We start from the raw sequence: 26589 nt of genomic DNA, 5'->3' as shown, positions 1-26589 counted from the left end.
ATACAGGTAATGAGTGGAGGACAGAGGAGCCTCTTTGTTACAGGTCTGTGACAGCCAGAAATCTTGCTTGTTTGTAGGTGACCAAATACTTATTTTCCACCATTATTTGCAAATAAATTCTTTAAAAATCAGACAATGTGATTCTCTGAATTTTTTTCCTCATTTTGTCTCTCATAGTTGAGGTCTACCTATGATGTCAATTACAGGCCTCTCTCATCTTTTTAAGTGGGAGAACTTGCACAATTGGTGACTCACTAAATATTTTTTCCCCACTGTATATATAAAAGGCAAAAAATATATACATCAATTCTCGAATTACAGTAAAAGCAGAATATGCATATTTTCTTGGCTCAGAAATAAACAAACAAACCATCACATCAACAAAGCTCAGGTGCCTCCTCAGTGATCCCTAATGAGATGTCATAATCAGTCATTTCATTCCCTTTTAACAAGACAACTGAGAATATATCTGTACATATATACATTTATCTAATATGTTCTAAACATACAACACACTTTACACATTAAAGCCTTCATTAATATTTAGGTCAGGTACTCATAGAATTAGTAAAATGCAAGGACAGGAAAGGAAAAGAGCTTAATATTGCTCATGTGAAAAGCACTTATTAGGATGGATAAGGTGTTGTAATTCTTAATAATAAAAAATAGAATATAAAATGAGGGTAAATAATGTTAAGCTTTAAAGTGCATGATCAGCATAGTTAGCACTTACTTCACTGTATAAATACATTAATAAATAAAGTAAAATCCATTAAATTACATAAATGAATTAGGGTTTTAATACAATCAATTTTAGAGTGCTATTGCTGTTCATTATTAGAAGCATTATGATTGTGCTTTTAGGGAAATTTTCACATTTAAATATTGCAACTTTCCAGTTGTGTTTTATGTTTTGCATATATGTTCTTCAGTGAATAATATGATTTTCAGCTAACTGCACTGGCTCTCCAGTGAGTCGACAGCTTTATCTTCGGGCCATTTTTCTTGCAGTTTGAATGTATTCAGACAAAATGCAATCCTTTTGCAAATACTGAATCGGTACCACAAAACTCCTCATAAAGGGAAGCACCTTTCCTTGAGCATGATTATGATGAGTCTCCCTTCTCTGTGTGTGTCTTGGAAACAGAGGTGCGTGAGAGAGTTGATCAGGAAAACTTCCAGACAACTCCTAGACCTTGGCTTCTTTCAATGGTAATAATCCTCCATCCTGACATCCTGAGTCCTTCTGAACAAATAACAAAACACAGTGTGTTATTAAATTCTAAATAGCACAGAAAAGGGTTATTTGATTATTAAAATATGACAATTACACATTATGACAATAGAAGAACCCTTTTTTAGGGTTACATAGAACCATATACAACACATTCTCCATCAACCTGAAAGACCGTTTCACCAGGCAAAGAACAAATTAAGTATGAAATTGTTCAATAAGATCCCATGGTTCTAAAATGAACCACCCCATCTACTAATAAACTCCTGAAGAACCATCTTTTTAAAGACAGTTTTGTAAATTTTTAACATTTCAGATGCAAATTAGTTATTTCATTCATCTGAGTGTGAACTGAACTGAATAGTCACATAGAGAGTGGAAGTGTGTCAGAGAGCCTGCACAATGCACAAAACATACCCCATGCCCAGTGGACCAAAATAAGAAACCAGCATTTAGTTGCCTGAGCTGTTTGGAGTTATGATTTAAGAGCTCAAGCTGAAATAGGACAAATAAAACAGACACTTACTGCTGCTGCCTCTCTCACAGCCAGCTGGTTAGCCTTCTGCCGCCGCAAATCTGCTTTAATAAAAGCTGTGAAGCAGAAGGCATGGTGTTGTCAGTAACACAGTCCAGAATTATTCATCTGTTTGCTTTGTGAGATCAGTGTGCAATGCAGAAAAACACAAAGTGCAGGTCTACTTTTTTCTTCTTCTGTTTCTTATACTTTTGATCAGCCACTAGAGGGCAATATCCACCAATATACATTCATTACCGAACATCATGCCAGTATGTGTGACACTGATCTAGTATGTTGGATTCATGCTAGTATTTGAGACATTACTACAAGCATATGTGACTATGTTTGGCCATTTGTGATGTCATGTTGTATTTTGTATAAGACGAGGTGCCTGCAATGGTCAATTTTTAGCATAAAGAGGTCCTCCTACCTGTCATAAGGGTCCCTAAAAAGAGGAAAACGCAGAGAAAGATGTTGCCGGCTAGTGTGCCATAGTAATCAATGATCTTGCCTTGGCAGATTGTGAATATAATTCCAAATACCTGAAAGATGAAAATGGAAAATGGCTGGTGTTAAATTCATACATATTTACAGACAATTTTACTCTGTTTCAGTGACCCACGCAATGTCCCACACACATGATCTAAGAAAGTATCCATCTACACACTGCTTTCTTCTTCCACCCTTTCATCCCAATGCACACATTTCACAAGAGCTGTAAAATCTCTCATTCGCATGCCATCCTCGCCTACTTTCTCTCTCTCTTCTGCTCTCGTTTCCTCTCACTCTAAGGTCTGCATAATCCATCAAAGTAAATGCAGCCATGTATTTGGGGCAGATTCCCCATTTGCCATCAAAAATGTTTATGTCTGAGAAAAGTTCTCAGAACCTTTCAGTGAGACAATTAAGTACCTTTGGACCAACAATTTTAAATGTTCTTGTTAACAATTTTTTCAGATAAGCTCATACCAAACAGAACACAACATCCCAGTTCAAACATTCTGTGGCTCCTGCACAGCTTTTTGAGGGTCTTATACAATCACAGATTGCTAAGATAGACGAACACTCTCAGAAAAAAAGGTACTGTCACGGGGTCAGTGTCTTTGGTTAGGGAACAATAATGTACCACATTCTGCTGCAACTATATTGTTGCATTGTCTCCACACACATTTTTCTTTTTTCTTTTCCTAAGTACAACTGTCTATGAAAAATGTACACATATATTATTTTGTCCAGGGAAAGTGAATATAACATTAATAAGGTGCATAATTGGATCTTAAATGGGAATTCTACATATGTTTCACAATTTCAGCATAATTAAGATGTAAACAAAGTCATTCAGAATGGTTTGATGTGAAATTCTCCACTCTGGATAAACTTAATAAGTCAACATGAATGCTTAATGCTTCTGAAAGCTTCCTCACAGAGTTGCTACATGAAATTGTTATGAATATGTTGCCTGATTCTTGAGACATTTTGGCCTTATATATATATATATTAAATGCATTCATGGTGGGGAGGTACATGCAGGGCATTGTAAGTATTTTTTCTTATTTTACCTTAATCAACATTACACACAAATTTTAGAAGACACATATAAATGAATTTTTGGATAGTAAATAAAATAGCTATATTTGCACTGTACGCAAAGTGTTTCCTGATTACAAACACCACTACTGTAAAGAGATCTGAGTGGACAAGTTTCTCTATGATGAAACGTTTCACATCAAACCACTCTTAATGATTTTGTTCGTATCTCACCAAAACAATTATGCAGACAATATGAATAACCAGTGGAATTCCCTCTTAATGATTGTTTTATACCTTTAATTGGTGTATTTATATTGTCTGTACCTTTGTGGACTAAATATACATCTGTACAGTATCCTTTTTTCTGCGGGTGAAGGAATGACTAACAATGCCACTAAAAGGCTTCCTATATCCATACCTATAACTGTGAACTTTTTAATTTTATTTTAATCCTACACAACCAACTCTCGTTATGTAAGGCTACATGCCCTACTGTAGTTCAGTGGTTTCCCACCCTGGTTCTGAAGTGCACAGCGTTTTAGCGCTTTCCGAGTGCTCCTGATCTAACTACTCATTTAATTACCAAGCCCTTAGTGAGATGAAACAGGTGTGAGATAGACAAAACACTAAATGTTTAAATCAGGGGATACTCCAGTATCAGCCCATGTTCTGCGGTACAGTGACAGAGCATCACAGTTTGGAAGGGATATTAGAAGTAGCAGTCATTTTTAAACTGCTTTATTTCTTTTATTACAAAATTTAAAGAACCCAAAATTCAGGCAACAAAGTGGTTTGGGCAGTTCTCAGTGTACCTGTGCTGAACAGTTGAGTAGGCCTGAGGATGTACCCTCTGACTCTGGGTACGTGAGCTCCACTGCAAACTCAAAGCCCAGCGGCAGGTAGCCAGTCATGAAAAATCTGAGGCCAAAAGATAAAAAGATGTGTACACAAATATGTTTTAGTTAAATTAAAGGGCAATTGTCTACAATGACGGCATCAAAAAAGCCATGATCACTAAATCTTCGCACTGCTCTAAATCGAATAGTTTGCATGCTTTTGCAAACCTTTTAAGAGCTATGACTCTTTGACACCATGATCTGAAGAAGAACATAAGCTGGACACAAATCAAGAATCCACCTGTACATTCTCCCAGCCTGTATCTCTGTAGCAAGCTTGAAAAAAATTACCTCTGTGTCAAATACAAAGTCTGCTGACTTTAGGCTTGCAACGCCCACACAAATGAACTTTTTCACCTTAACAAACCTAAACAGTCAACACTCCCTCCTTTCATGTTCTACTGAATCCAGCAAACCTTAAGTAGAATTTGGAAAATATTGACAATGTCTCATTTTGAGCTGGTGGTCTTTGCACTTTCACTCAGCTAATGTAGCAATGTTTTGTGACAAATCATGTAATAGCTTTTACCCTAGAGCTGCTGCAGTAATGAAGACTATCCAAAGATGGCCCAAGTTGAGGGTGAAGGCATAGACCAGCATGCCCACAAAGGTGAGAAGATATACAGCAAGCGTGGTCTGCCTGCAGGGGAAAAGAGAGAATTACAGAAAATTTGACTACTGAATTTAAAACCTTAAATATATTGGTTTTCAAAAAAGAAAAAAGAAAAGCTTTTTTAAGCACTGTATTGAGGCTGGCACTATTAAAGAGCATATATCCTACATGTAATACAACCCCAATTCCAATGAAGTTGGGACATTGTGTAAAACATAAATAAAATCAGAATACGATGATTTGCAAATCCTTTTCAACCAATATTCAATTGAATACACTACAAAGACAAGATATTTAATGTTCAAACTGATAAACTTTATTGCTTTTTGCAAATATTCACTCATTTTGAATTTGATGCCTGCAACACATTCCAAAGAAGTTGGGACAGAGGCATGTTTACCACTGTGATACATCACCTTTCCTTTTAACAACACTCAAGCGTTTGCGAACTGAGGACACTAATTGTTGAAGCTTTGTAGGTGGAATTCTTTCCCATTCTTGCTTGATGTACAACTTCAGTTGCTCAACAGCCCGGGGTCTCTGTTGTCGTATTTTGCACTTCATAATGCGCCACAGGTTTTCAATGGGAGACAGGTCTGGACTGCAGGCAGGCCAGTCTAGTATCAGCACTCTTCTACTATGAAGCCACGCTGTTGTAACATGTGCAGAATAAGTATGGACGTCCCTGAAAAAGATGTTGCTTGGATGGCAGCATATGTTGCTCCAAAACCTGTACGTACCTCTGAGCATTAATGGTGCCTTCACAGATGTGCAAGTTACCCATGCCATGGGCACTACCACACCCCCATATCATCAGAGATGCTGGCTTTTGAACTTTGCGTTGATAACAATCCGGCCAGTCCTTTTCCTCTTTGGCCTGGAGGACACGACATCCATGATTTCCAAAAACAATTTGAAATGTGGACTCGTCAGAGCACAGGACACTTTTCCACTTTGCGTCAGTCCATCTCAGATGAGCTTGGGCCCAGAGAAGCCAGCAGCGTTTCTGGGTGTTGTTGATTTATGGCTTTCGCTTTGCATGGTTTTAACTTGCAGTTGTAGATGGAGAGACGAACTGTGTTCACTGACAATGGTTTTCTGAAGTGTTCCTGAGCCCATGTGGTAATATCCATTACAGAATGATGTCGGTTATTAATGCAGTGCTGCCTGAGGGATCAAAGGTCATGGGCATTCAGTGTTGGTTTTCTGCCTTGCTGCTTACATGCAGAGATTTCTCCAGATTCGCTGAATCTTTTGATGTTATTATGGACTGTAGATGATGATAATCCCTAAATTCCTTGCAATTGCACATTGAGAAACATTCTTAAACTGTTGGACTATTTGCAAATCATCGCATTCTGTTTTCATTTATATTTTACACAATGTCCCAACTTTATTGGAATTCGGGTTCTAAAATATGCAATAAAAACAGTCACAATTCATTTTTACATGACCATTTTCCAATCTCTCTTTATCCGTCAGAATTAAACAGGCTGTGTGCCTTTAGGAGTGATATATGGAAACGTCTTCTGTTCTGATCGGCTGACCTGCATTATTCATCATTCAAAAAGCAGGCCAGGCTGAAACACTCCCTAAAATTTCAGCACAAATGGGCAGAGTTAAACTGTTGCAGGCTAAACAAGCAGGTATGTAAATGCATTGGTTTTTGTGATGCCACAAAATCAGCAAATTTTAAATTTTAAAACATTTTAAATTTTAAATTTTAAATTACATTCTGAATGTTCATTTTAAAAAAAAAAGTGAGGAAAATTTGGTTTTCCATTGCATAGGCCCATTAATATGCGATACCATTAAATGTCATTATGTCACAATGATGCTCATGATTTAGTAAAGATGGTCCAGATTAAATATTAAATTTTACAAAACATCTCAGTTGTACCATTATGCTTACTGGAAAGAAGACATTAGTAAGTGCAGTATTCTCTGTTTATACCTCCACCCCCATTGTTTTCCCACTCCTACAGTTGTCATACATACATCAAATTCATACCCATTCTCACAGGAAAAACAAGATTCAACTTCTTTCATGGGCCTGGCTCCATTTAAACAAACACTGTATTATGAAGTTGCACTGCGGTGGACAACCACGCGTAAGAAAATGTCCCACATCACTGCTGCTGTTGGAAATGGCCTCAGGCTCAGTTTACACTTATAAGACAGGAAATTCAGTCCTGATCATTACTGAATTGTATGTGCTCAATGTAATAGCAGGCTGTTTTAATGGCTCAGAAAAGAGGTTTTTATTGGGGTCGATATATCTGAGAAAAACTGCTATGTGCAATAATGATTCAGAGATTAGTTAGACAGATTGATAAACATGATAAATTAATAAAAGCAAAGAATTTTTAACACAGTGTAAAGCAGAATAGAAGGAAGAAATAGAAGGAAGAAACAACAATGAAACACTATGCCAAGTAGTTGAGCACCAAGATTTGACATTTAAGACACTGAAGGAATTCTTAAAATCTCCTTACAGTTGAATTACTCAAGAGATGAGTTGTGAATGTACATAAAGCTTGTCAGTTTGGAAAAGTTGAGCTGCATCTAGCATGACAATCCATTCCTCCAAATAGCTTCATAGTCCCAACTTTCTCTACTGAGGTAATTCTCTGGGACTGGTCTGTTGCTGGAAGGGAGATTAGGACACGTTCACTGAGAGTATGACCATTAGGACAACACTGTGATACTCTCCCACTGCTTCACCACACTAAGTAGAAGGCACAGGGAGTACAGCTGAATGTTTGGGTGCCCCTGGTCAAATGACACGTTTTGCTAATTTTCTAAGTTATAAACATAAGTTATGATCTACAGAGAACACACTTCTGCACACTTCAATGCACAATAACTGTTGAATATAACATATTGGGAAAAATAAAACATAAAATATGGCATGTGCAAAAGTTTTGTTTTTCTTTGGGTTTTTTTTAAATATGTTAAATTCAACAAATATATCAAAATTGTGCACAAAAATCGTTGTAGAGGAGGGATGTCCAATCTTATCTGCAGAGGGCTGGTAAGGCTGGTTTTCACTCCAACAAAGCAGGAGGTCACCTGATGAAATGATTGAAGACTAAGACCAACTGGGTAAACAAGTAGTATCAGGTGTGCTCCAGCTTGTTTGGAGCGAAAAACCTGCAGCCACACCAGCCCTTTGCAGATAAGATTGGACACCCCTGTTGTAGAAGATGTGTACTTGTTTTCACTTAGAAAATCAATAAACATTTTATTGGACCATGTAATAGACAAAGTTAATCAACATCACTGTTGAACGCATGTAATAAAACAGAATATTTCAGTGAATACATGTCCTTTTCATCATTAAGTAATCATGACAGACTTGATACTATCAATTCTATGTATAAATGGGCTGGTACTGGAAAGATTACAAAACAGACCATGCAAATTTATAAATAGGCTTCGGTGAAATATGTTAATAGTCCAAGGAATCTGGTAAGAAATATTCAGTTGTCCGTGCTTCTAATCCTTTCAAAGTTTGAACATGTGAGGTATGTGGAATGGAATTGTAAAGCATGCAGAAGTTTTTGTTTAGCCAAATCCTCTCAATCTCAAAGGGATTAAAAGGAACAGTAGGTTCATTTTGTCAGAAAAAGAGCATTAACTTCTGCATTAACTTTGTAGATTTTAGTCAGTGTGGAGACACAACATGACTTTGGGAAGATAACAGATGTTGGAAGAAAACCAAGCAAAAAGCCCACTACAGGGACGGTGCAGCTGTGGATGCAGATGGCATTGGCACAGATCACTACTCAAATCCACTTCAACATGTGAGTAACAGACCACTACACATGTTGCAGCTGGCATAAAGCCTTCAGCGACATCTTGAGACAGAACAAACTTCCTGGAAGTGTCCCTGTGATCTCTAAACCAAGCCAGTGCACTGTCAGCAGCCCTGGGTTTAGCTCCCATGGCATTTCACAGCTAGTAGAACACAAGGGGCATGGGATGTTTTGTTTGAATATTTGCCTAGTCACCCGGATTACTAGCACCTTAGCCAAAGGATTAGGTTTGTGCTTTGCAAAAGTCCAACTGCACAGTTTAATGTGAAGTTTAAAGTTACAGTAACATGAGGCATACTTGTAGGTCTTGGTTTTGTCCAACCAGATTCCACAGATGAGGGAGCCCACCATACCAGCGATGACAATAATTAGACCAATTCTTCCAGCATTCACCTCTTCCCCCTGGAAGAGGAAGAAAACATTATGATAGACAATTTGTTGTAGTGTGGTAGGATTGTTTTACAGTTTCAACTTTTGTCTAATCAATGCCTTTACTGTTAGTAACCAATAATGTACAGGTTTCAATAGAAATAATCAAAGTATTTGTCTGAAAACCATAAAATTATAATCTTGAAATTAATTCTGGTCAAAGCTTTGTCTTACGTCAGCTTTTTATTTGTGTCCTATAAAATATACATCTGCACTAAAAAAATGAACTAACAAGGTTGCTTGTTAGGTGACTTACAAACTGAAAATATTTTGACCGTAAATAAATTAATTGTGTTGTCTTGAAATAACTGGTTTACATCAAATTGACAAAAATTAATGAGTGTATTTCAATGAATAAAAACGGTCTATTTTGAACATCCTTCTACGTTATAATATCTGTAACTGTAAATTTAGTAATACTGTAAAGACCAAAATACACTAACAAAAAATGAAGTTCAAATTTTGATCGAAAGAATCAAATTCAGTGCCAATGAAATCCATATATATATATATATATATATATATATATATATATATATATATACATATATATATATATATATATATAGCACTGAAATGGTTCAAGTTTGTTCCATCAATAGAGTGTCTTCTCTTTACTGTGGTGCTACAAACTGCATAGAGGGTAATTGTAATATATTAGACACTGTTAAGAAAGAAAAACCTTGTCATTCTTAGTCAAATGACTATTTGGCTGAGAATCTATGATATTATGCAAGCGTATCTCAACTCAGTTTCAAAAGACATTTGTATGGATCAATGCTTCCATTTCCTTAATAGGTCTAACGCAATTTCAAAAAAAGATCTGTAGACCCTTGAACATGTGAAAGCGATGAACAGTGACATTTCATCTGAGTAGCAACTCATCATAACTCATCTCTAAAAAGTCATAGCGCACTCTCAGTGACCCATAGCAAAAAACTGGAGAAGGACAGTGGCCAAGCAACAAGGAATTTAACATCATATACAGCATTCTTAAACTTAGTCTGACCTTCCCACAACCTCAGAGGGTAGAGTGAAAAGAAGACTTATTATAATGTAACTAGAACGATGCAGAGATATTGCCGATGGGGATGTGTAACTAAAGATGATGAGGCACATCTCAAAGCTCTTGTGAGTCCTCTAGAGAACATGGCCTTCGAGATAATCAGAAGGGTGGATTAGATCAAATTGGTAGTGACTCACAGGATAGTGATCAATGATCATCCGGTTCAGCAGAGTGGAAACAGCATAGAAACATCCAACATTTAATCCTGCAAGAATAAAAAACAAATTGGAGCCTTTCTTCATTCACAGTCAGCAATCGGTGTAATGGATTAGTATGCATTACATCATCAATTATGCACAAATCTCTGAAGAAATAGCACAAGCCCTTGTTATTATTATTCTTATTATCCTTATTCTTATTATCCTTATTATTATTATTATTAGTTATTATTATTCCTATCAATATATATTTGTATATATATTATATATTCCATAAAAGAAAAACATGCTGTAGCAGTGTGAACTCATTCAATAACAGTAAAACATGGTATGTGCTGATCTAGTCCTGCTAATCTGTTAATAATCAACTCACTGATTTCTGACCTCTGGAATCCAAAGTCAACATTAAATCTTAAAAAAATAGGACTTTCGTCTTTGCACAAAAACAATGCCCACAATTTTGAACACAATACTCAGCAAAAGTGTGTTTCTACACTTATCCATTGAGTGTCGTCACTGTGAGTAATAATCCTCTATGTTGCTAGCTAGTTGTTTTTATATAATGAGGATTTAATTCTGCATGTAGGTTGAAAAAATTCTCTGCTGTCATGTTAAAACCATGTATCTCTTTTTGATTTTTCTACATCATTTGAGTAAAGCAGCCTGCAGCCTTATACTGTGTGAATATTTTATAATGAATGGCCCTATAGAATCTAGAATGACTTCAAATAAAATATTGCTATATTAACTCACATTACAAGAGCTATTTTTATCACAGCAATTAAATATTGACTTGGAATTCATCTTTTAAAATGTTATAAAAGACCATTTAAAGTGACCACGTCGTCTTGCAGTCTCTTATGATTTGTGCCATGCTTAAACATACCATACTAGGTATGTAGAAAAACTGTCACCTCAGTAAGTGTGGCTAGTGCAGTTTAACGAAATTAGTCATAGTAAAGCATTAAGCCTCTGACTCAGCCTGAGAAGACTAACAGTTGCCTCTAGCCAGGAATGCTGGGTGTCAGGATTAAACAAGAAAATGAATAGTTGTAAAGTTTCAGTTATTGATAGATCTTAGTACACTGTACACTGAGTAAAGTAATCAATTTTCTTGATTTAGATAAGTATGCATTTAAATAATTTCCAAAGGAATACAATACATCAACACAATGACTGCCAAAAGCAAGTAAACTGAAAAACAAAATTATGATAATGTAATATATTTCATCTTTTGAATCAAGTAAATTCAGCACACTAGTTTCTTAGGCTTTCTTAAGACACTAAATTGCCCTTGAATTGCATCCTCTCAACTTCATGGAACAAGTTTCATGAGACAACCATTCAAAACAATGATGATGCATCATGTGATCACATCAAACAACATTGTTTTAAAGGACTGATTACAATAGCTATCAGTTCGATGGACAAGAAAATGAAAGAGAACACAGCCTCTTAGACTCTTGAAAAGAACATACTGAATGCTGCATACCTGAATACCTAGATTTAACTCTATTATATTGTACATAGGTAAGCATTATTTTCTGACAGACTGACTCTGTCCAGACTGTTTTTGTGATCAACAATTAAGGCCTTGAACTACAACACTTTGTGCTCATAGGTCAGAGAAAGTCAAAAGCCTATATGAGATAATGTCTCGATAAATTCTCTGAAGAATGAGTATTTTTGAATACAACAGCTTGCAGTCAAGGTCATGGTTTGTATCACTTCAGCTTGTGCAGTTCTAGCTACTGCATATAAACAGCGCACATTGTGTCTAACAAATCACTTTGGATTCCGGCATGTGCGCACAATTCCACATTGGACATAAACCGCAATATTAGGGTGTAAAAGCCAAAATTTCATAACTCACATAGAGCATTATAGGGAGCAGTTTGCCATTTTCCTAGGTATGACATTGTTGCACATTAATGGGCTGTTTTTGTTGCAGGACCTACTTGTTAAATATTGCACGTAAAAGAAACCTGCATCCATTAAATGACTGTGTTTAACTCAAAGTCAAAATTTCCCAAGCTCATAATCGAGAAGCTTCAGTAAAATTCATTTGGGCAAAGGACAATATTGATCTTTTTTCATATTTCTGTATAGGCAGAAAATCCATGATAATATCTACCATTTTTGTTCTTTATCCTTTATCATGAATATAATGATTGGAACAACACTGGATGAATATTTGATTACACAATTGTCTTCCAAATGTGTGAGGCCTACCATATGTGATGATGAGTAGGACAAAAGGTTTGTTGCAGACAAGTCTCCTAATAGAGGCCAGGTAAGAGTACTCTTGTGGGGACATATTTCTCATTGCTGCCTGAGCCTGAGAGGGAGGGACGTCTGGCTTCTCCTGGAAAACTAAAACACAGAACATTTTATGACTAATGGACCAATCTTTACATTAATATATACTACTGTCCAACATCTTAGGCATCTGAGAAAATTATAGGGAAAGCTATTTATCTTGGCATAAAACATTAAGACATTTGAGTAAACACAAACAAATAAACAATACATTGTAATTCAGTGAAGTCTTTAGAGATACCATTCAGTAACTACTTTATCTAACCAATTATTCTTTAAATGAAGTCAGGCATGTTGCTGATGAAATTGAACAAATCCATGCAGTGGCTGGAGTGCACAAAGGACTCAGGAACCAAACCTGTGTTCTTCTAACTTTAATGTTCTAAATGAGATATTAATAACTTTTTTGAAAACAAAAAAATGTTTAATTTGTATTTATTTTAATGTGGGGTTAATGTTGTGGTTCTACTGAAAAAACACACTTATTGCCTAGATAAATCATTTTAAAAACAGTTTTATTCTTCTAAACAAATTATTAATTTACATTTACAAAAACAAAAAAATGTATTTATATTCACTTGTATTTATTATTCCTTATTTGAAAAAAAGGAGTTTGATGTAGTTTGTGAACACCTGTGTTTGTGAACAGCCTGTACAGTCCACATATGGTAAATTTGCTTTTGTGATGTCAGGAAAACCAACACGATTACACCTTTTCAGCCAACAGCAGGTTGCAACAAGGTTTCATTACAACGCTGACAATAAGTATGAAATTAATGTGAAAGTGAAAAAAATACATATACATATCAATATTACTGAAATCAAATTCATATAAATATAAGTCACCACTGGCAAAGAGAAATGACTGTTTATTGGATATTTGAACATTTGTACACAAAGTGGTGACAAAAACACACAGCTATCTGAGTCTCCAGGGTGTTTTTTTCTCTTTTTTTTCATTTTTCTGAGGGCACAATTAAGCTGTGAACACAGACAGGGCACGCCTGAGCTCACCCCAGACCACTGGAGAGATAAGATAAGCAAAGCTACTGGAAGAAAGACCACTCTTTCCTGTCACTCCCCTTTACCCTTTAACAAGCTTGCGGCTTTTACTGCCCACAGACAAAAACATTAACACTCATGATCTGGCTGAAACAAATAAATAGGAAAATAAAGCTCTCTTTCACATCCCATACAGAACAAAATGTCTATAAAACATAATGAGTCATAATTATAATCATACCTAACTGGCACAGATGAACTGTGAGTCACTGGAAATATGATGATATGGTACAACCATGACATGCGCAACGTGGCAATCAATGACTGATTAGCACATCAAACCATTAGCAGTCAAACAAATTTTCAGCGCTGCCAACAAATATTTTCTGTCTTGGAAACCAGATGATACATGACTTCTACACATAAACTAGTAGCCTATGATCAGCTTTTCTGAGGCACTATCTCTGGTATGTAGCATGATGAGGTGGCGATGGTGTGGTCACAAAGACTTTGGAACCTACATTCTGTCATTGCAGAACTGTGGGACAAACAAGCTCATGCAAACACAGAGTTTCTAAAAACACATCATGCAAAATAGTAACTATCAGTATGGCCAAAAATTTCCATCACAGTATTAGTGTAGTTTTAATACACAGTAGTACACAGTAGTTTTAATTTCTGACAGTTTTGCTATATATCAAACAAAACTAATGAAACTATTTAAGATGCTTACGTTACCTTTTTTGGTAGGTTAACAGTGGATTATTATTCTGGGATGTGTATCACATTTTATTAAGAATGACTTTTCATCACCAAATTTGGTTAATTTGAAATATTTTTTATCATGTAAAACAGTAAAAGCACAAATTGTACAACTGGTATTGTTTTTTAATACTAGCCCCAAAAATGGTGATAAATGTTGTTTCACATATGAATTTCTGCAAGACTGGAGTTGCCAGCTTTTTTTCAAATCTTCTGTTAAATTTTCAGATTTTCTGTATAAATGGAGTAGCAGTTACATTCTGTTATCTGTATAGGCACCTCAATATAATTGCTGCATCATTTAAGGTGGAGCAGCAAATTGGAATAAAAAGCCAATTTCAGCTTTGTTGAATTTCTCAAGTCATTTGTCTCATATGTGCATCCTGTACACTTGTGCATCCATCAGACACTGCTGGAATTTGAAAAAATATTATAGTCATTCACACTATCAGTACCAGCTGGCCTATGGCTTGTTTTACACATAAGGCTCAAGATCGTGCCTTTGTCCTACCAAATATTACTGATTCTTAGACATTAATTATACTATATCAGGTATTTTCTATCTGGTGTCTTTTTTGTCATTCTACAATGCAAATTCCAAAGCATCTTAGAAAGATAATCAGAATCTTACTGCATATGTATATGTAACTGACGTCTATACATAATTACATGAATACCTGATGGAGTAACTAATATTGGCTATGGAAGAAAACTGCTTCATCAGCAACTCTACATCTGGGTAGATGTAGTGCTCACCTATCCTGATTTAACGTGTTTTTAGATACTGTAATATTGTTTTTCAGTTCCCTTTGGTGTCATTTAAAAGGTATAAAAAGGAATCAGCTCAATTAACACAAACTCCATCAGATTTATAGGACTTTCTTGTGGCACAGAATAGCAGCACACTGGTAACAAACACTGGTATACTTGAAAAACTATATTTAAAAACTCAATCTTTGGTCTTATAAAACAGATTTATGTGCATAGCCTTAGTTCTCTTATAGTTCAAATCACTGGAATATGTAATATGGCTTATGTTTTGTGGATTATTTGTTCAGTGATTTGTTCTATAAACCCAAACTAAGGTCTAAATTATCTTACCAATGATAACCAGTATGAAGATGAGTGTGGCCACTCCAGCTGTGATATAGAACATGATGCTGATGTGGTAGGCCAGTTCATCTAGGTCTTCCACATTGGGCACAAGAATAGGAGGCACCAGGAACCCTATGGCAATACCAAGCTGGGGCAGAAAAGGTCATGAAAAGGACAGTGTTAAAAGTGATATAACCCACACCTCTCCACACACTTTACACAACACTCTGTTCAATCAAAGTAATAGAACTGCAGGTGAAACTGGTACTGGCACAAGAAAACATCCTACAACATAAAAGAATAAACAGCAAAATTATTGTCTTTTTACAAGAATTAACATCCAATTTAACAGAAAAAAACAGATATTGATATCATCTGCTGAAAGAGATGCCAGCGGATAATTAATATAATAGTAAATTGAACTTCAGACCACACATACCCGCTAGCTTAGGTGTTTACACAACTGCTCATACTTAACAAGTCAAACTGATTCAGAAAGTGCAGATCACATGTAATTTATGTTATGCACAGAATATATTCCCTCCATTTCTCTTAATGTTAGCTGAAGGACGTTTACATTAATAGAAGCATCTCCTACACTGTGCAAGAATGTCACCTATGAGTAAATACTTATTATACAGTAATTAAATGTTTATTACATGAGCTACTAACAATTATATAGTAATTACCATAAAATTACTATATCTGGTATAACATTACAAAAGTGAGGAATGTATGACTGGATCTGCTGACTTTAGAGAGTTTAAGGGTGTACTTCTATCAGAGTGACCTAGCAGATGCTCTTACTGGGCAAGTCGTCACAATAGGAAGAAAGCCTGCCATTCAAATAGGTAAATGTGCCTTTGGATCTATGGAAAAGGTAAAAGAAAGGCAAGAGGTGAGCAGACATGCTCTCCAGTGAGTAAAAATAGACAGACTGACAGTATAGGTATGTATAGAAGTTTGTTAACAAGTAAAAATTCCTTTTATGAAGTAGAGACCAGTCCTCCTTCACCTTCCATCAGGTTTTACCTCCAACCAAATTTAGTACACCTCCTTCACCTAATCAAGACCTTCTGCAGCTGATAATTAGATGGGTCAGATGGGGCCAATTAGTATTGGAGCTGAAGTGAACACTTTTTAAAACGTATTATCACTGAATGGCTAAATCGTTTTGAAAATTCTTCACAAGAAAAAAAAAGCTATTTGTGACATAAAAATAGTTTATGATCTCTTTTATGAACCACTTTTTAACCCCTTAACAATTCAGGTTTATGTCATACAAAGGCTTAATGTTCAGTAACTACAGGGACTTTAATGCAAATGAATGGAGCTCTTCTAAGGACTAAAAGACTGTAATAAAACATTACTTATTAACGGGTTATCATTAGAAAATTAATGGAATGACATACAAGAACAGAGAAATAAAAAAATGTATTTTATATATTAAAGTAAAAACCTTAAATATATTGTAAATAAACTGTTCTTACAATCTCAGAAAAACAGGTACGACACTGTCACTGGGGCAGCACCCTTTTTGTCACTGTGTTGGTACCCTCAGGGGTACATCTCAGTACCTTAAGTCAGAAAACATATCTGTACCATAATCCATTGAAATGATATTTTCTAAGTTGTACTGACTCCACACACCCCTTCTCGTCTCCAGGTTTTTTGTTTTATTGTTCTCTTTTAAAACATTAGTTTATAAAAAGATACAAATATTTACTTTTCCACTTGGAAAAACTTATTTAAGGTACACAGTTGGACCTTTGCAACCACTGTTGCACCTATGAGGGTACACTTACATTGTTTGTACCTTGATGAACGAATCATGTACCTGCATGGTACCTTTATTTCTAACAGTGTAATTAGCAAATATTAAATTCATATAATTCATGTTTATTTACAATATATTTAATATCTGAGTATATGTTAAATGACAACATGACTGACCTCTCCTATAGTCAAAAGTCTGTTAATAACCATTGCCTGAACTGTGTCATGGTGACCGTGTGGCTGTCAATCAGAATTAACACCCCAAAAAGGTAAAAAAGTAAAGTAAAAGTAAAATTTATTTATACAGCACTTTTCACAGACACAAGCCACAAAGTGCTTTACAAAACATAACACAATGTAAAATATACAACATGACCCAGTACAACAAAAATGAAAACAAAACAGGACTGGGACTCCAAAGCTCGATCTCCACGAGTCTTTAATCAAGAACGTGGAACAGACAGTAAATTTAAATTACTCGACCTAAGAGAACGAGCTGATACGTATGGATGAAGCAGATCAACCACATACATAGGAGCCTGACCATGCAATGCTCTGAAAGTAAGTGTAAGGATTTTAAACTGAATCCTATACTCAACAGGAAGCCTGTGTAATGAAACTAACAGAGGGGTAATGTGAGACCGTCTATTTGACTTGGTCAGTAACCTTGCTGCAGCATTCTGGATCACCTGCAGTCAGTCATGAGCAGACTTACTAAGTGAAGAGAAAAGAGCATTACAGTAAGCAATACGAGATGAAATAAAGGCATGTATAAGCATCTCTAGCTCCACCCTTGAAACTACAGTCCTCAATTTACTTATATTCCTTAAGTGGAAAAAACAAGATCTTGTCAGTTGTTTAATATGTGTGTCAAATAACAATGACTGATCAAAAATGACACCCAGATTACACAGGCTGGGGTGTGGTCCTGAGGTTCTCTTTGGTACCACTTGTTTTGGGTGTTCAATCGTCAAACAGATTCTAGCATTGTCTAGGCAAACACTGGGCCAAACCATCTGGAAAACAGGACTAGGACAGTCATCTTGTGATTGCACAGGCAACAAACCTTCATTCCTAAAATATAAAACTGGTGACAACAAATCTTCCTATCAGAAAGCAACAATGGGTCAAAGTTCCAGTGAGACTGACAGTGTGACATCCTTGCTTTATTTTTAATAGCTTTATTTTCAAAACATCCCAATGCTCTTATCACAGTCTGCAACACTATGTGCTAGAAATAAGGATCACTTGGTGTACTGTTCCCCACTCTCACAACTGTGTGCACCCCCAGGGATACCCTAATAAAAAAAAATAAACACTACTGGACAAGAGAACATTAAATAAGTACAAAAAACAAACATGGACACACCTGGTTTCCAAGAACTACAACAGAGCCAGCAGTGGACACTACATTCTTAGCAGACCATATAGAGGCTAAGCAGGAGGTCATGCCAGGAATGTATGCTGAAGCTATAGAGCACAAAAACTTTTCCAAAAAAAGGTGACAGGAAACATGCCTGGGGTGTCTTGAACCAAGCTCCAGTACAATTAAATTCAGATCCATTCAGTAAGCTGAATATTCCTGTGTGTCTGTACCTGTCTGAGAAGTCAGTTCCGGGTGAGAGTATCACTGGCATCCGTCTTTTCAATTGCCGCTTCTCCCCATGTCTCTGTGTTTAGAGTTTATGTTTTGTTTTGGTTAGCCTGCTATGTTTTTGCTTGTGATGTTATGACTGTGCTTCATGTTCTCATGTTTGTCTTTACTATTTTGGATTTTGAAAAGCTGTAAGCATCTTTGAATTCTTGAAAAGTGCTATATAAGTATAATTTTATTATTATTATTATTATTATTATTAGATCCAACCATGTCCTGTGTCTCATGGAATACATGCTGAACAGTATGATTCAACAAAGCTTGTAGAACCTGGCCTGCACCAGAGAAGCCAACATTACTGTGTCTGATGACCTGACCTCTAGGTCACCTTGAATGCTGTCAGACAAGGAGAACCTTCTGCCCCCATTTAAGCCCACACCTGTGTTTTTGTCCTGCCAGAAAGATACAGACTCCACCCGATCTCCTCTGACTTGGCCTGAGCATCCCCACTGCCTAGCAGCTGGTAGGCAGGCTGTTAGCTCATTCTGCTCACCCAGCCACAGTCAACTGTGCTTTCCTCTTCTGCCATCTGGAACCTTTAACAACTACCCTTGAAGAGCCTTTAGATTTTGGGAGCCTTTAGCCTTTTGGAATCTTTAGTCTTTCTTGAGGCTTCAGCCTTCTGGAGCCTTTGAGTTTATGCACTGTATTCACCTACTTCTCCTCCTCATTGCTAACAACTCTACTCAGTTCAAAGTCTGATCATCTCATGCCTGCTTCACCCTGCAGCTCCAGCTCTGTACCTACTTAATGCACCTGTATTTGACAGACTCTAATGGCCTTGGTCCTGTGACATTTCACTGCAAATGTCACTAAATAACTACATAAATGCCTGATGCAACTTAACAATGCTCCTTTGTAATTTGGCAGGCAGTTCTCAAATGGTTTTCATCTGTTTCTTTGCAAATATTGTTTCGGTTTCTGTTTGTCTTTGATAACTCCCAGTGCATTTTGACCTTAAGAACTAACATTTAATGTCCTCAATGTGAAGAGGTTTCCGGGTTTCACATGCATTAGCTGAGTTATAAATATAAATGAGTTAGATTATACTACAGAAAGTTTGTCTGGATGTCCAAGAGCAGCTGAAAGGCGCTTGTTTATGCATTATTCCCATTATTTTGACCTAAGGACAAGTAAAACAAATGAAACAAGTAAAACTAATATTGTTCCATTGTGTCTATCACAAGTCAGAAATCAAAAAGTGTATCTTGAATACAGATCATTAGATATCTCTTTAGATTTCACATTCTGATTCTCTTTGTGACCTACACAGTCATATCCAAATGGATACTAATCATACTTGAGGCTGATCTGCTATTGAATATTTTCTGTATGGTGAGAATGTGACCATGATCAACCATGTTGATCTTCTCAGTGCTAGTTCACAAAGAGGGAATATGTACTGGGTTATGTAAACACACTGGGTTATGTAAAGCGTATCCATGTGTATCTATGTGCTGCAGTTTCTTGTCAGCAGGGGTTCTTGCTTGCTGTGCCCAGTAATATAAATATCTCAGCTATATTAAATTGAAATACTGTCCATCTCAAAACAAACCTTTGAAAAAAGTTGGACAGTATTTCAGCATAGTATAGAACGCAATATGCAACTTGAGGTACAATACTGTGCAAGAATCAGAGACCACCCTATCAGTATTTCATTTGTCCACTCTTTACTTTTGTGCACCATACTGCCACTTTAATTCTTCCATCTTTCCCATCTTAAAACAAAAAAATTATAGCTGTGTCCTCATAACAAAAGATGTTCCCAAAGTCACTGGCACTATGTTCCCCTTAATAGAGACATTGACATTTTACACAAGTAACAACATAAACACACAATAGCTAGGGGGCAGTCATGGGCTGGAGATTAGGGAACCAGCCTCGTGACCGGAAGGTCGCCGGTTTGATCCCTAGAGCCGACAGCACATGATTAAGCCGTCCTTGAACAAGAAAGCAAGTCAAAGCAAAAAAACAAAAAACAAATAAGAAACTGTGCAGTCCACAACCTGTTGTCTGAACTGTTGAAAGCTCTGCGCTCAGCACGCTAACAGAATGCTTGACTCACACTGGGAGGACCTATGTGGTATCTATGGGGCATCTATGTCACAGATAAATGCAGTGAATCATTAAATGTGTTTTGACATGATGTAAATCTAACCTGACTCACATCCAAACAGAAGTAGGCTATCAAGCAGAGAGAGACACATAAACTAGTCCAACCTACAGCCTAATATTTATTCAGGATTTTAATTAGTAACACAGCATTGACATCTAGGCTAAAAAGTGGCTGTAGACATTGCTCAGTTTCTTATAAAGAAAGGAAATGTGTCCCTTACACAGAAACTGGACGGTTTTTATATGTAACTGGCATGCATGAATGTCACTCAATATAGTTCTCTACAGCAAAGGAAGTACCCTTCAACACACCCTTGCCAAAGGAGATATTTGATGGGATTTTTAGCTTCCTCCACTCTTCTCCTGAGTTACTGGAACAGCACTTGACAGGGCCGATTAGCAAACATTTCTGGGTCATGAGGAGACAAGGAGATGAGAAAATGAACAGTGGTGACAAACAGGGCCTATGAGGGTTACTCAGATCACTGAGTCACTTGAAAAGGAAAAGTATTTAGCGCTTTAGTATAGCACTACTATGGCACCAAGTGGCCCACATGTACTAATATGGTCTCCTTTAGAACGCATACACAGACACAGCACACTTACAACCACACAGATTCAGTACAGGCCTTGATCTAACCATCTCTTTTATGTAATCATAATTATCAGGTTTTAATTAAAATTACAAAAGTTTTCTTCATTTGTTTTGCACTGGAGCTATGAAGTTAATGTAGCTAACCAGTAATAGAATCTTCTAGCCACCAAATTAACATCATGCAAACCACATGTCTGAATCATCACACACTATCCTCGAACTACATTGAGTTGTTACATAATCTCACATAGATGTGTGGTTTCTGACACTGTATGACATACTGTTATCCAGTGGCCAACCAAGGCTTTTAGAATTAGGGTTTCAGTTTGGGCCATAAATGTCAAAACATGATCAAAAATGTGGAAAAAACACAGAATTTTAATTTGAATAAAATATCTATTTTTTGCTAGTGCCATTAAGAGATTTTAGATTGTGAATCTTGTAAAATACATTGTATAGAAGACATATTCGCATTAATCTGCAGTTTTACAGTAACTATTTTAAAAAAAAAACCTGCCACAGAACTACTGTTGAACTCAGCTCTGGACTAACCAGTGGGAGAGCCAGCTTGACTACACCTACCTAGAAAATAAATCCTGATTGGATCCTTTTCCACTGGGCATTTCAAGAACTTAACCTTTTTGTTTTCCACCAAAACCTGCGATGAAATGACAGAATATATACAGTTTAAATTCAACAATTAAATAAAAATAACTTTTTTTATTTGATCACTAGGCCTTGAAGACTTTTAAGGTCCTAAGAGTTCCCTACTGCTGTCATCTGAAAAGGCAAAAGTATGCTAGAGATAAATTTCAGGGTTCATGGTGCTTGCTACTATTGTTTTTTTTTGCTTCTGTTCACTTTTTGAGATGGCTAGTAGCCTAGTGGTAAGAGAGGTGTGCCAGTAAAGGAAGGAGTAGATATTTCTGGTTGTGCCCTTGGAAAGGCTTTTTAACCTCCCACTGCCCTGGGTGCTGTGCAGCTCCTTCACTAGGCAGATATAGGTATCAAAATGACATCAATAAAGGTAGAACTTTGTAGGTAGCAGGACGCCATGCAGTGTCACATAATGAAGCACTGGCAGACTCAGGGTTAGGAAGGAAGGGAGGATGACCACCCCCCCAGGAGTGCCCTCATGTTTGAAAAAGCGTCACTAAAGTGTCCTCTACAGTGGCAAAAACGAGAGGAAGTGCCCTATTGGCTGCCCTTCATATGTGAAAAAAAAAATTATTGAGTGCCCTCTAGGGTGCTCCTTCATGCAGTAAATTATGATGATGTGCCCTCTAGAGCAAAACATTTGAGAGTGTGTCTTAATGAGTGCCCTTCTAGTGGAAAAAACGTGATGCAGTGCCCTATAAGGTGCCCTTTCAATAGTCTAAACTGGACGTTCCCTATGGGTGCCCTTCCAGTGGAAAAGAGTGATGTTATCAAGTGCCCTCTATGCAGTCCCTACATGACAGTGTCCCAAAGGGTGGTCTTTCTAGTGGAGAAAATGGGATGCAGTGCTGTATAGGGTTCTCCTACAGGTGACAAACATTATGAAGTGCCCAATTAGGTCGTCCTTTAAGGCAGAAGTGCCCATCCAGTAGATAAAATGTGATCCAGTGCTGTAAAGGGTGTCCCTATTCATGGGAGAATGTGTGTAGGTTTCCTAATGGATGCCCTTCCAGAAGAAAATGTGATGTGGTGCCTACAGGTGGGCTTCTGATGAAAAAAAAAAGTTGAAAAAATTCCATTCAAGAAAAAGAGATGCAGAGCCTTACAGTACCCCCTACAACATGCTCTCTAGGTCAGGCTTTCCAAAAGTGGGTGCCGCCAAATGCTTTGATAAGATTTTGAATTTACCTCTTATATTCTGCTTATATTCAAAACATGTTGTATGACTGCTAACAATTTTTTCTGCATTTTTCAAAGGAGTATAGAATAGAAGTAAGTTTTTAATGATTAAAAATAGAATTTTAAACCGTACTATATCATCATTGGCAATATCTTACTTTGTCTTTTACTACTGAATACAGTGAAAGGCACACCCCCTCTATAATAATCATATGCCAGATAGGGCTTAATACAGTCTGAGCTGTAACCCTGACATCCTATTATAGTGTGTGAATTAGGTAAGCAAGTTTTCTTTCTTTGACACTGAGTTTAACCCATGATGCATTAATAAATACTAATGTATGCACACTGTAAGGGCTATTATAGAGAGGCTAGCTAGACAGCTGACTATTTAAACAGGTACCTTGTTTAGCCATGTCAACCTGTAAACTCAATATGGAAATCAAGCATTAGGGTAATAATCCTTCCTTTTTATTTTATCATTATTTTAGGATAATTTACAAAAAATGCCTATAGGACTTCAAAGTTTGGTGTGTTTGGTTCAAGTCCTACCTGGAGGATCGCTCTTATCAAGTAACATGGAGAGGGTTCACATCCTCTCCATGCAGGCTCTCCACTGGCGTCCCCCAAGGCTCGGTCCTGGGTCCTCTTCTCTTTACACTAGCTCTCTTGGTGATGTAATATCTTCTCATAGCTTCTCTTACCACTGTTATGCTGATGACACTCAGCTAATGTTTTCTTTCTCTCCCTCTGACACACAGGTTTCCAGTCGCATCTCGGCATGCCTGTCTGACATATATATATATATATATATATATATATTTTTTTTTTTTTTTTTTTTTTTGAGGATTCTATTACTTGTTAGCTACATTAGCCACGCTGCACCAATGCAAAGCTAAGGAAGCAAACCTTCAACACCAAAATGTCTTTTCTGATCAACTACATTTAGAGTTAGGAGGATTTGCCTGAACCACCAAGCTTTAAACTTACTGTATATCACATACAAATCATTTTATGCCTTGTAAACCAGGATATGACAAGACACCTCTTGTATCCCTCAATATACAAGGGATGGTAGTCAGTTGGTCAGTTCATGCTTTTGGCCTCTGGTTTCTGGGGCAAGCCTCTTTCTACTGAGCGAATGCAACTCAGGTTGCTGCTATCAGAAGAACTGGCTATATTTTACATAACTGTTGTCTAACCAAATTTAAATGTGCACTATGCTTAGAGCTACACAATGGCGAGATACTAAGAACTGTAATGCAGTTCTTTTCACTTTGTCTTTCTGTGCACAGGCTCCGCAGCAAGTGTACACAAAGAAAGATGAAGGAGAAATGCTTTAGTGTACTCCTGACATAATCTGAATAATTAAGTTACAAAGTTTTTGATCATTGTTTATTTCTAATAAAGCTATTGATTGGGCAAAAAAGAACAGACAGCTCTGTGGCTGCCTTAATGGTATACATGCCAGCATTTTGCATTTTACTGTCTAAAAAAGAGCAGTAAATAATTTCCTTACTAAGTTCCATGAAATGATAATACTTTTACAATATTCAAGTATATCTTGAAGAATAGGAATAGGAATCTCTCACTCTCAGGCTAGGGCATCTTCTTTTAGACCAGAAAGATCCAAAAATGAGAAGCACGGAGCCTATTAAAATTCATTTTCTATGCTCATTGATGCTGGTTGTACTAATAAGTTCTAGTTTTCTGACCTCATTCCATTTTACTCCTACTTGAGTTTTTTTGCAGAAAAAAACTTACATCTACTCAAGTTATTGTTTCATTGAAGTCACTGAAGTAACAAAATTTTACTCATTTCAAAGATATTCTGTCCACTTCTGCTGCTAACTCTCTAATCCCAAGTGCTTGGTTAAAAACAATGCCACCAAATTTCCACTGCTCCTATTTAAATGGTAAAACAGCTCACATGAAAGCTCTTTCACATGGTCCCAACTGCAGCATGCACACTATATCTACACTGCCATATGCTAATTGACAATGTGAACACCAGCATGTTTAGCTGAGGATGGTTATAAGCTCCACCTCTGCCTATATGAATTAACCTTTGGGCTTTGGGTCTCCACTACTTACCTGGTTGCCAAAAACTCCAATGGAGCAAGCGGTGGACACCTCTCCTGAACCAAACCAAACAGAGGCAATCCGGGACGGCATCCCAAGGATAAAGACTTGAGCGAAGGAGCAGGCGAACTGTCCCAGCATAGTCACCCAGAACAGGTGAGGTCTAACGCTGGCCACTTTGATCCAGGTCCCAAGGCAGTTGATGGAGCTGGCCACCAGAGCCACAACTCGCAGCCCCTTCTTGTCCAGCAGCCAGGTCACTGGAAATATGAAGGGAATGTAAGTCAGCATGTAGATCATAGACATCCAGTCTATGGCAAAGGAGCTCACACTGTAGAAGTGCATGAAGATGTTGTTGATGATCCCATACTGGATCCACTGGAAGGCATTGCACAGCGAGTAGGAGCTGAAGAGAAAGACTATGGCCCATCTTCTCTTATACAAACGGGTGCTGCGCACTTGGGGATTCTCAGAAGAAATTTCCTTGCACTCTATGTGGTCTCCTACATGTTCACTCGTCGATATGTTGCTCTCCACAGGAACAGGTCCGTTTTTCTCTCCTTTGACATCTTCAGAGTTATCACAGTCGCACATTCTTCTGCCTTCCCTTCACAACTGTATGCGGTCTGTGGCTTTCAGGAAAGTTCAACTTTAACTAAAGTCAGTAACAACTTGTAAACTCAGTGTAGATGAAGCTGGGAGTGACCTGTCCACTGTCAGCGGGAGAAACAGCGGTGGACTAACAGAGAACCGCTTCATTCATGAGACGTTTATACCGCTTTTTTTCCACACCCTATTCAGACATAAACTCCGCCCACCTGCATTACGATTGGCCAACAGCCAAATTCATCACAAGCAGTATTAACAACGGAATTTTTCATCCATTTTTTTATATTTGAGCATAAACAATCACACAAATGTAAACAGGCTCCGTATAGAATCCCCATCCCCCCATGCGTCCTGAAACTATGGCTTCTACACTCAAATATCGCACTAAATGTTCAATAAGGGGTCGTACAGCCAAATAGCCTTCTATTAGACACCTAGTGCACTACATAGGGAGTAGAGAACCATTTACGATTTAGCTTGTGC

At 37.2% G+C, this 26589-nt stretch overlaps 1 protein-coding gene across 2 annotated transcripts; it reads right to left on the bottom strand.

Moving 5' to 3' along the window:
* Positions 1-215: 215 nt before the first annotated feature.
* flvcr2a (FLVCR heme transporter 2a) lies at positions 216-26335 on the bottom strand. 2 transcript variants are annotated; one of them, XM_037542288.1, is made up of 10 exons: positions 25510-26335; positions 15446-15587; positions 12494-12634; positions 10241-10308; positions 8907-9010; positions 4707-4817; positions 4094-4199; positions 2182-2293; positions 1761-1825; positions 216-1243 (listed from the first exon to the last, which is right to left on the bottom strand). In XM_037542288.1, the coding sequence occupies exons 1-10, from the start codon at positions 26089-26091 to the stop codon at positions 1190-1192; spliced, it is 1485 nt and encodes a 494-aa protein (XP_037398185.1). In that variant the 5' UTR covers positions 26092-26335; the 3' UTR covers positions 216-1189. The 2 variants fall into 2 exon arrangements, with proteins under 2 accessions (XP_037398185.1, XP_017546346.1); XM_017690857.2 differs by having other exon boundaries at positions 216-1246; positions 25510-26331.
* Between the last annotated feature and the right edge of the window lie 254 nt (positions 26336-26589).

This window comes from Pygocentrus nattereri, chromosome 10 (genome assembly GCF_015220715.1).
Source record: "Pygocentrus nattereri isolate fPygNat1 chromosome 10, fPygNat1.pri, whole genome shotgun sequence".
Classification (NCBI taxonomy): Eukaryota; Metazoa; Chordata; class Actinopteri; order Characiformes; family Serrasalmidae; genus Pygocentrus; species Pygocentrus nattereri.
The sequence above is the reverse complement of the archived record's forward strand: the minus strand, read 5'-3'. Positions and strand labels throughout refer to the sequence as shown.

Bases quoted from the DNA above. Each gene is read 5' to 3' on its own strand.
- flvcr2a (XM_017690857.2), bottom strand. From the start codon at position 26,091: ATGTGCGACTGTGATAACTCTGAAGATGTCAAAGGAGAGAAAAACGGA. The intron at 4,818-8,906 runs GTATGCCTCATG...TTTCCCCTGCAG, and splicing joins GACAAAACCAAGACCTACAA to GCAGACCACGCTTGCTGTAT. The intron at 4,200-4,706 runs GTAAAAGCTATT...TTTTGGCCTCAG, and splicing joins ATTACTGCAGCAGCTCTAGG to ATTTTTCATGACTGGCTACC.